Source organism: Ptychodera flava (genome assembly GCF_041260155.1).
Source record: "Ptychodera flava strain L36383 chromosome 23 unlocalized genomic scaffold, AS_Pfla_20210202 Scaffold_24__1_contigs__length_23054250_pilon, whole genome shotgun sequence".
NCBI classification, from domain to species: Eukaryota; Metazoa; Hemichordata; class Enteropneusta; family Ptychoderidae; genus Ptychodera; species Ptychodera flava.
The window spans coordinates 8,943,325-8,955,005 of NW_027248278.1; the positions used below are offsets into that span (position 1 = coordinate 8,943,325).

General features: G+C 36.8%; 1 protein-coding gene across 1 annotated transcript; it reads right to left on the reverse strand.

Moving 5' to 3' along the window:
• Window positions 1-416: 416 nt before the first annotated feature.
• LOC139124620 (uncharacterized) lies at window positions 417-11,347 on the reverse strand. The gene is made up of 9 exons (XM_070690751.1): window positions 11,274-11,347; window positions 10,572-10,755; window positions 8,819-9,956; window positions 6,063-6,220; window positions 4,656-4,805; window positions 4,126-4,308; window positions 2,953-3,162; window positions 1,537-1,601; window positions 417-1,320 (listed from the first exon to the last, which is right to left on the reverse strand). Exons 2-8 carry the CDS (start codon window positions 10,711-10,713, stop codon window positions 1,579-1,581), a joined length of 2,004 nt encoding a protein of 667 aa, XP_070546852.1. The 5' UTR covers window positions 10,714-10,755; window positions 11,274-11,347; the 3' UTR covers window positions 417-1,320; window positions 1,537-1,578.
• Between the last annotated feature and the right edge of the window lie 334 nt (window positions 11,348-11,681).

Consider the following 11,681-nt stretch of genomic DNA (forward strand, 5'->3'; position numbering starts at 1 on the left):
CTAATTCTGAAACTTCAACCAGCAAACGGGAGCGAAAGGTAAGACTGAGCAGTCCAATCTCTTTGTTTTAATTGAGTTCGTCTAACTTTCAAACCGGAAAAAAGATATCTGCCAAATATAACAGGTTCCACATAATATAAGCAAAATTTGAACACGCACAATACATCGACCAAAAATGGTGACCATTATAGGTCATCACCAGATTTTTTAAATAAACTTGACGTCCTGTTTATGATACACCTACGTAAAATAAAACATAGCATTACCAAATATCGGAGAGCAGAAACGTCATAAAAAACAAGTCAGTACACATGACACAAGATAACTGAATATTCTCATGCAAAGGTGCGACGCAATACTTGGATAGGTTCATGATATATCAGCGTAAATCAATTAAAAATGACAAATTGTAATTAATGCCATGCCATAACATTTATTGATATAATCTATTGATTACAACTTTCTAGACAGTAAAAGCATTACAGGTTAATATTATCGACACTAAGCAAACTAATATATGGTGATAAAATACTTCTACGGCGTGTGCATTTTGGATTTAGCATTACATCCATCCACCTCTCGTTCCAATTTGACCGATGTCATTGCAAAAAATATCTCATATGTCAGCCTCAGGAAAGATGTTACTTCGGACGTACCAGCAGATGAAATGGTTAAACAGTAAGTTAAGATTGTTTCTCGCAACATTGGTGTGTCAATTGAATATATGTCACAACAGAGGAGTCTGATATAGAATGTGACCAACCTCGTACATTACACAATGAGTTTTCAAACCTATCGACCAGTCAAAATTTTTTAACAGATGTTTGCTAATTTAAACAATTGTTCTAAACTGCTTATCCGAATTTTAGAAATTTCTGGCCCTCTTACTCCACTTTTCATGGTGTAATCTTCCGCCTACTTACACTTTTCTATAAAACAAAACAGTTCAAATTGCAGACGCAAGTCAACTTGAAGACACTGGCTTGAATTATCATATTTTCAAAATGTCACACGTTCACACTTTTCAAAATCGTCAAAACTATGGAATAGAGTACATTATCCCTATCAAGTGAAGCAAAACTGTTTGAAATTTATAATATTTGGATAATTAAAAGCCTTTAGAATTTTGCTACTTACTTCTAACAATCGAAAAAAGATTTTTTGGTTTTTGTACCATAGCATAATACAAGAGTAATACGTTAGGACGCCCGTTTTAACTGAACTAAATAATTCACAGAACTATTATTCTAATAAACGTGTCATTATAACGTTCATATTGTCTTTGATCGTGGCCATGTCATGTCCGGGAATGACAGAAATCTGTAATTGGAGGAAGAAAGAACGACTTAATGTATTGTACAAACTTTTTGATTGCAATTTTTCAGTATTTTGTCTGGCTTTTATCCAACCAGAATCATTGGCTGAAATATGTCATACTTTTATCGATAAATCATACGCCATTCATTAGGCAAACCTGCGATTTTCTGTAATACATGTGTAAAAAAACTCTAAAGCAAAATTAAACATGTTACTTACTCGCTGTCTTACGAAGATTAGCAGTACTTCTAGAGTTTGTTATCAATAACCCGCATCATCCGATGCTACAAATTAAATACAAACCTGAAGATTTATCAATTACATTCATTCAACACAGAAAGTATGCAATGTGTGTATTGCAGAATATATGCCTGGAACATTTAAGATTGATGTTTTAAAGCTTTTTAGTCAGTGATCCTTTTAAATTGTTATGATGCCTACTTGATGAGCATTGATAAGCAGGAAGTATGTACAACTAAGATGGTTCTTTTTGTCGGAGGGTTTGAAATTCATTAATTTTGTTTTACATCAAATAATTTAAAGTTTTACCGAGAGAGAAAAGGACACACTGTTCAATGTTTTCCCTTTGTTACCCCAGGATGGTAAATCTTATGAAAAACGATAGGAGGTTGGAGATATTTATCACATGAAAATTTTGTTCACACATTACTTTGACTGAAGAACTATCTCATACCTAAGGTCTTTCCCCTCACATGCATAATTAAGTATACTTTAGTGCAAACTCGATTGGAACTAATTGTGAAGTAATGTCGGTTACATCTGCAAAAGTAAACTCATCTGCTTTCCTTTTTAAGATATAAACTTGTTTTGATGAATGATTTGTTATCTGGGACACTCAATAGGGCACCTAACACTGAGAATTTTGAAAAACATGAAGATCCAATTACCCCAAATTAATTCAAATCATGTTTGCAAGCAAACGTAATTAACTCCATGTACGTATACGGTAGAACGCACCTCGGGAACAGATATTCAGATTCTAAAACTCTTACAAGTCTCTTCTGATCTACCACTTTTGGAGGCTCATTGTAAAGCTCTTGAAGTAATAAAATTTTTACTGTTTTTAGTTTTTCGAAAAAAAGTGGTTTTTTTTCACTTTTCTCCACGGAGTTAACACAAGAACGGTGGCCATTTTGAATTTCTGATATCAGTAAATTTTAGGTATTTGTTTCCCTTTTAACAAAACTTAGCACGGTGACCCCTGTTTTATGCATGATTCGGCGAGAGGAAGGTTGAAAGTTTCATTAATGGTAAGGTAAGGTCTTCACCTTCGAGGCGCATTCTACCTTTAAGCTATGAATTATCCCTATGGATTAGGTGACTTTATCAGTGAAGGGAAGGCAGGATTTACCTATATAAAACGACATTCAACATCTGATTAAAATGCCATATTTAGCTACATAATGTAGAAATGAATGAATTGTTCTTCGAATCATTGCATTGAAACTGAACGCGCGAACATTTCTGAGACCGTGATCGCACGGTGGTTCAATGTTCTAAATGTATACTGATGCTTGAAGTGAGCAGGTAAGGACCATATTGAAGACATTGTTATCATCAGGGATTGTATTTTCATGCAATAGTGAAAGAATAATTAATGTTAATATTTCTCACCGGTTGCCATGACGATTACCTCACAGAGTGAAGCAGAATTACCATGGTCTGACTGGATGCTAACATAACGACCTATGATAGGTGCGATACAATCAACCGTTGTGGAGTCCTTCTGAAGTTTTCCTGGAGTCAATATTTCACCACATTGATATTGCATCTCAACATTTTTCTTCGAGCCGACTCTCACGACAGCGTTTACGAGGCCAAGATCTGTCACAGATAGAAAAATATAAGGGCCGTTAGAAAATCCTACCATTTTACATGATTAGGGTAGATTTCAGCTTCGTTAAAAGTTGCCTACAATACAATTAATTATCATAAAAAATATGCAAGTATCACAATTCTTCTATTGTTTAGAGAGTACTAATGAATAAATATATTAACATGTTTAAATATGAATCATATTTTTACTGTAACTGGAACTACTTGAAGCGAGGCGTTCGCGTACATATACAAACAAAAAACAAAACAAAACAAAAACAAAGCTTTTGGGTGAACAAATTACAGCGCTTGGAAAGGTCATTTATAATTACGATCAAAATTGTATTTGCTTTTATTTGCTTTCAGTTTTTGGGCATTGCTCTTACCTACAAGCACAGTTTTACCAAAATCCAACGAAAAGGGACGAATTGAAAATTGGTATGAATTGGGACCGATAACTTCCATCTTTCAAGTTCAGTACCGTGTTGTCATGTCGTCTACGCAACTGAACAGTACGTCCCTAGTAGCCAGCATGCAAATAGACAGAACCGCCAAGGGATAGACAGATGATGTAACGATTCCTTTAGTTGCACTTACTGGTAGAGCTAATATATAGACATTGCATTCGTAGACGTTGTAGAGCTGCTTGTTCTGTATTCTGCACAACTACACTTCAAGTTGACCGATCCATGTTTGAAATCTCGCGGGAGTTCGTTTTACCCGAATTTTACGTGGGCCTCATGGCTTTCGTCAAAGGCTGACCTTTTTCTTCACAACACAGTGATAGCACTCATTTTACACAACCAAAGTCTATGGTAACATCCATCGTCCTACTGAACATTAACTCGTCAAAATATGGAGACGTCACTCGAATACGACGCGATATCGACCAAACTTCTTTAATAACCCCTAAGTATTATCTATGTTCACGGAGTTTATATAGGGAGTAAATGCAAACATTAATTGGCTTACCGTGGCTCCGTAAAATAACTTTGTATACTTCATAGGTGTGGCCAAGGTCAACTTTCCACCAGGTCTCTCCTTCACTATCCAATGTGGCACACGTTTGTGGGTCATCATCATTACCATATTCAGCGTCACTACCAGCACTAACGGAAGCTGCTCCATTCAAGGCAACATTATTCAACTCCCGTCCTATAAAGACACTTGCTTTTCTTAGACAAGGTATTTGTATTGCTACTGAATAAATCAGTCATCTAAAAAGAACGGGGACATTTGATACTGTGGAAAGCACAGGTCATCTTGCACCTCGCAGAAGGTGATGGACCGATCTTAGCAACATTTTATCCACAGCAGCTATTTAATATCGCAGATAGCATTCCCATAGACCGAATGTAAATTGCTTATGTGTATGTGAACAATATTTTCAGTTTTATAAAGTACAGTTGAATAAAGTCTTGAAAAGGCAGAGAAGGCAATCAGAGAACAGAACACAGGACAAAGTGATAGAAACGTAACAGAATAGTTACAGTGACTCTCACCCTCTTCCAAGAATAGGCCATTGAAGTTCATCACATCTCTGTCATATCTTGGGCATACAGGTTTAGGTTGGTCATGTGGCTTGCTGTTCAAGTATAGGACCATACCTCTATCCAAGTGAGGTTCAATGTGACAGTGTAAGAACCACCAACCTATGAGAGTGATGGTATAATGTTGATAAACTTATAGACTAGATATATGTCTTGGACTTTGCATGCGTTAAACAATAACGTTGTTTTGTGTGTTCAAGTTCAGTTTTGAACATATTACGATTCATACCCTGCCACAGTCAATGTTATGATTGAATACACAGGATAAATATATCCATTCTTAAGGAAGGCTGTATATCGGCACGATAACGTTGCACCTCATAAGTCCAGTATTTATATTTGATCAAGGACAGACAGAAACTGAAAGAAAGCATTGCCTAAATCAATCTTCCTTTACTACAAGTGGGCCACCGTTTAACTGACGCGCCCATATAGGGTCTGATTAATGTACTATGCGCCTCGAAAGCGAAAGGCTTAAACCTTTGCTCAAATTTTCCACAAGGAATCTTTTAAACATTCTCTTTCAAAATCAAGAATAACAATTGAGGGTAACCGTGCAAACTTTGGAACTAGGGAAACAAATTACCAAAAGATTTACCGATATTTGATTTTAAAAATTGCCGCCATTCCTGTGTTAACTTTATGGAGAAAAAATAAATGTTAGATTTTCAAAACACAAAGATGGTAAAAGTTCTTCTTTAACCATAGTTTTTAAAGTCTATGCTTTGACCAAGGATTTCAAAATAAGTCCCCATAAGTAGTAGATAAAAAAAGAATTGGAAAATTTTGAGAGTCCCAATATATATCCCCGAGGCGCGTTCTACCTTAAATCGGGAGGGGTAAGGTCTTACCCATCGTCAAATCTCTTCTATTATTTCATTTTAAACTAGCAAGTCCCTCCATGAGCATGGCCAGTATAAGACAAAGGAATTAACAATAAGGCACATCCTGCTTGGTTTTCTGTGCACTTCTACCCTTATTTCCATGATTGCCTTTTTCAAGTTGCAGAAAATGTGCATTAGTAAATACGAGATACTGATCTTCAGTTATTCTATTGAAACTACGCAGTGGTGACTAAGTCCTAGGGGATGTTTTCAGATCATATAGAAGGGCTCGCTAGGAAGGTGGATGTGCTATTGGTGTACTCTGACATTGAAACAGATCTGATTTCACATACCATAGTAGGTAAGAATCATTTATGAAAATATTTAACTTTGTTTTTAAAAAGTTGTAAGTTGTATAATTTAATGATTTCCGTGATCCATTAAAGATTACTACAGATTACAGTTCCTCTACGAATAGTATTTGATGATGTTTGTTGCGGGCGTTGTATAGTGAAAGGCTATAACATTAACTTACCCGGATTTTCATTCTTGAGGCGTACAATGACATATCCTCCATCAGGGACAATAATAGTATCTTTTCTCGGTGGGTTAAAAAGGTTCATAGGAATGGAATCAGGATCGTCGTTCCAGGTAGTGTTTTGCCATTGCGGTTTATTGCATGGCTCTGAATCACTGATTAAGGTTTAAAAGTAGATGGGATTATATATTAGAATACAATTGCAAGATTATTGTTATTAAAAGTAGAGCAGAAAATTTAAACGATCTAGGCCCAAAGGGTACACGGGACATGATAGATCATGAAGGCATATAGACTACGTTCAGAAGTCAGGGTATCCTTACCATATATAAGAGGCATAATTGTTACATTGTGAAACTCGAAAACCACTAAACCATAATGTTTTCCGTCTTTTGGATTTTCCTGCTCCACATTCTAATTAGGCGCTACTCAATTAAAGCAACTCTTTAAGCATTTGTCAAGAATTACGTTGATAAATGGTGATGGCAAGTGAGCCACAGGTATTAAGAATATTGTTAACATATTAGCGAATAGTCTGAATGTGTATACAAAGTCGTTGCTATGTGACATAAAATAAGATCAAATAATAGATATTATTCTGGGTTACTGTGTACTTTGCCAGGTCCAAGAAACAAATAGAAAACTTCGACAAGATGTTTTTTGAACCAGTGCCTTATGGTTGTACATGGTGTCCGGAATGAATAAGAGTTACCTGCTAGCATGTTACAGCCGTCAAGATTGGCCCAAACTGACAACAGTTGCACCTCATTTGCATGGTCATATAGCTTAGTGGACGGATATATTGAACGACTAAATCGATTTTAATTCTGTTCTGAAGAGTTAACTGTGGATAGCAATGTCTGTAGCAAATGTCTAGCATATTGAGTATTGCTGGCATCATTTCTTCGAGAATTTGACTAGCTAGGTCTGAATTTATGTACGGAAGCCAAAACAACAAGAAAATTTGAAAAGATAGTAACATATCGAAAGTTAGTATCGAACGTCACGCTCTCCATAGGATTCAATGGTAACGTGTCGATGAGCTCGGGGGCCGCATATTCATTCATTATTTGACTCAAAGAGAACCGAAATTATTTTCACCTTGACGGGATTTAATTACGTTCAAATTATATGTTCAAAACATGAAATCCGGTTGTTAGAAATAATAAACCGAATAAGAGTGATTTCAGTCATTTGAATTTAACAATGCGCTATTTGACTATGAATACAATTCTATTGTTAACGGTTTTTCGTCTAAAATAGAAACAAAACACATGGTTGTGATTGGCATATAAACCAAATATCGCGAGAGAAAACTATTCAAGAGAAGCACGTCACAAAAACATCATTGCCCCAACAAAGGAATGTGTACCCTCGAAGCATGGAGGCCATTTCCATGCTGACGTGGCTCACTAAGTGAGGCTACCCACAATTCCCCTTGATTTGTTCACTCAGACATTTTTTCTAAAGGCTTTTTAAATTGTATCAGTTTCTTAACAATTTTTAGCTTACAACTTAAGTTCAGAATTATTTGTTAAAACTATATTCAAAAATTATTGATTATGTTTAAAATTCAAGAGTAAATTGAATGAGAAGTCAATGTTTGGAGGTGCTAAAAATTGCACACTTGTCAAGATAAAGTTATCAGCAACTAAGATGGTCTCATCATACCACCTGTCAGACATGCAAATTTCCTTTGTTACGAACATTAAAAAAATCAATCCCTTTCTTTTGCCAACACAGATGCGACTTATTCCCTTAGTTTCCTTGAAAATATTGTGTATGGCTGTCAAAAATCTATGTCGACAAAATTGCTATCTCCTCCGCGGAAAAGGGGTTGATCTTCTCATTATTCACAGTGAGAAATCAGAAAATTATGATTATCAGAACTATGTTGCCAGAATTTTGAAATATGGACCAAGTTGTTCTGTGTACAGAAGAAATTTGCTTCAGTTCAGTGAGAGAGCTCCGTGTGTACAGATCATGGAGAATTGTGGGTAGCCTCACTTACTGTGCGTGGGTACATCGTCCCTTTTTTCGTTGTAATATTGGAGCGCTACCTCTCCCTACACTCATAACAGTAACAATGCACCGACATAGCAAAGGTAACCATCGTAAAAGAAGAAACAATTTAAATTGTTTTGAGCAGTTCTGTGTTTCATTGTAAGGATTGCTGAAAAATTTTTGATGGATATTGAGAAAGAGTAAGTATTTAAGGTAGTATGCGCCTCGAAAGTAAAATACCTAAACATTTGCTCAAACTTTCCTAAATGCAACGTTCAACCATTCTCTTGTGAAGTCAACAATAAAAATCAGGGGTCGCCTTACAAAGTTTGGAACTAGCGAAACAAATCACCGAACATTTTGATATATTTGAAGATCCAAATGGCCGCCATCCCTGTATGAGGAAAAATAAGGTTCGGATTTTCGAAAAACTAAGACGGTGAATGTTTTGCTTTTTCAAAGAGCTTTAAAATGAGCCCAACAAGTGGCTGATCAGAAAAGAATCGTAGACATTTGAGAGGTAGAATATCTGTCGACAAGGCGCGTTCTAACTTCAATGTGTACAGCTGTTCAACAAGTCAGTGAGAGGTACTTGCTGCAGGATGACACTTTCATGATGACATGTAAGAAAAATATACAAGCATAAACTGTAAGACTGCAACGAAGGTACACTCTCCAATGTAATAACCAGTTCAATATAACCTGACCATCGTTAAGAGTTCGCTGGAAACAATTCGATAGTGACTTACTTGATCTGACGGCAGCATTGATCTTCATCGTCTGGGCACGGGCAACACAAATCCTTGTTGGTTATTGAACCGTCTGTATTGTTTTCTGAAAACCCTATCTTTGTTACGAAGACACTGTGTCCGTGAATGTGAATCGGATGATAAGAACCCCCTGACCCGACGCTTGTGAAGACAAACTGGTAACTCTTCTCAACAAGCGTGACATTCTGTGTACACTTGCAAACGTCGTCGTGGTAAGACGCATCACATTCTGATTCGCATTCAGTGAATGTATAATTTGGGTCGTAAGGTGGCACTGTCGGGTAAACGAACGACTTGCCGTTTATCACAGCCTGTCTATCTTTGAAAACGAAATTCATGAAAACTTGCGCCTCTTTTGTTACATTCTGTGGTACCTCAACCGAGGCCTGATCGCTTGCAGACATGTTCATCTCGGCAATTGGTTTACATAATTTGTAAGCGGGGTGGACATATTGACCAAAAGGACAATTCAGTGTCCGGCATGAATTACTCTCCTCGCAATGGCGCCCTCTACCAGGTGGCAAAGTATCAGTGATGAAGTCACGGCTGATGTTGTTGTAGCGCAACACAGAAGCATTGTTTACCTCAAATAATCCACCAGAAGCTAATTCATCGGCACGTATCAGGTACTCTTTGAATTCAGGATCGCATTTGGTCCGTAACACAAAGTCATATCTTTCACCAGGAGCTACGATGATGTAATCGAAATCTTCAGGTCCGACATCAAAACCATCTGAAGTAATTACCTTTAGTATATGATCATCAATAGAGATACGATATGTGTGGTCACTCATTGCTCCAATGACACGGAAACGATACCCGAAATTTTCTCTGACGTCATATCCAAAGTACGGGGTACGTTTGTGTGGATCGGTTTGATTGCAACGCCCACGACCATTAATGAGAACACACGTAAGTTTTTCCTCCTCTCCATACTTCCAGTCTGCTATCGCCATAATAAATTGATCGAATTGAGGCAGCAGTGGCGCACTGAGGATATCATGCAAACTGAAGTCGTAGTATTTTCGGTTTGGCTCGGCCTCCTCATACACAATCAGTGGTCCAAACATACCGTCTGATATTTGGCCAGCACCGTGAGAATGATACCAAAATGTTCCTGATTACAGAAAGTAATAAAATTGCATTGAGTTTTCTTACGCGTGAAATGATTGTTTCATCACATCACAACACCATTAACACGACTGGAACTAATTTAGAATAATCGGTTATTAGACAAATGTAAGCTCATCTGCTTTTCTCTTTCAGCAATGCACTTGTTTTTTTAATGAGAAATATGTAATATAATTGCAACATTTAGCTATAGGGCACCTAACACTTTTGAGAATTTTAGAAAAATAAGCTTATAAACATCCAATTCTCCCAAATTAGTTCCAGTCGTGTTCATTAAACCTTGTTGATGTAAAACCCGGAATCTATAAAACATTCTTTTGTGATTTCTACTTGACTGGATCACTTTGAATCAAAGATGAGATAAGGTAGGGTGGTTTTAATCGAAGACGTCTTTGCTTGCTGAGTAAATATCGTGGTTTGAAGTATTATCTGATACAGTCCCTAATGAGTTTGTAAATTCTGTTGATAAATATGAAAAGGCCTAAATAGATATGAACAAGGACGGAACGATAAAACATTTTTCCGAGGACTGGAATGCCGAGGACCGGAAAATGTCTAAAACGCTTTACTCAAGAAAATTTTTGGAAAAAAACCAACGTACCAGCGGGAATTGCCTGAAACGTGTAGAGATAGTTGCTGCCCGGTGGGGTCGGATACTGGGTAATGTATGGTACGCCATCCGAACAAGGGGTTCTTTTCTGATACATACCATGCCAATGCATTGTCGTATTGCTGTCCGTCATGTTGTTATGTAATGTTAAATTGACAATCGTACCATACTTCACCTTTATAGCAACATGTATGAGAAAGTATTTAGGAAAACAGGTAAAAACATCCCCTAAGTTACATTAAACTATATAAAGAAAGCTACCTATCGTATCACAAAATAGAATCATTTTCTTTGAGTGCACATCATCACATAATTGCAAAATGCACCTAGGGGATAGATATTCAGACTCTGAAACTTAAACAATTCTTTTCTGATCTACCACTTGTGGGGTTTCATTTTAAAGCTCTTGGTGAAAGGACAAAATTCACCGTCTTTTTTCCCCAGTAAATAGGGAATGACCGCCATTTTCATTTTCAGATATCAGTAAATCTTTGGCAGTTTGTTTCTTTATACCAAAATGTGTATGGCGACACCTTATGATTTTGAAAGAGGATGATTGAAAGAACTTAAGTTTAAGTCTTTCACTTTCGAGGCGCATACTATCTTTAAATATCTAATTAGTGTCCATCATAAATCAAACCTCGCAATCTTAACGAAAGCTCGTGTAATATTGCTATTATTTTGAATACTTACTCTGATTGGTGGTCCTGGTTCCGCTCCATTGACACTGATAACAGAACGGTTTACTCCACCACATGACAGGGTGACGTTTTCTAGAACATTATTAAAAAGGTATATCAGGGAATCGTTGATAATATGACCTGAAGCGAACATTTCAACCGTGACGGTTTTAACCTAATTATCCTCTTGTTACATCGGGATAAAGAGCTACTCTACAGGTAGATTACTCTTTACTGATAATCTAAATATTCTTTGATGAAAGCATGGTGTATTTTATTGTTTTTTCACTGATAATGTCTCTTTCCTTGCCGTAACTAATAGCTAACAAACAAACGAACAAACTTTTCTTTTGAAATATATTCAAAGACATTGTAAAGATAAAGTCTATTGGCCATAACTTTTCTGTCACGCCCACCCTCA

Bases quoted from the DNA above. Each gene is read 5' to 3' on its own strand.
- LOC139124620 (XM_070690751.1), bottom strand. From the start codon at position 10,713: ATGACGGACAGCAATACGACAATGCATTGGCATGGTATGTATCAGAAA. The intron at 4,806-6,062 runs GTAAGTTAATGT...TCACTCTCATAG, and splicing joins CCTCAAGAATGAAAATCCGG to GTTGGTGGTTCTTACACTGT. The intron at 4,309-4,655 runs GTGAGAGTCACT...GTGTCTTTATAG, and splicing joins TGGCCTATTCTTGGAAGAGG to GACGGGAGTTGAATAATGTT.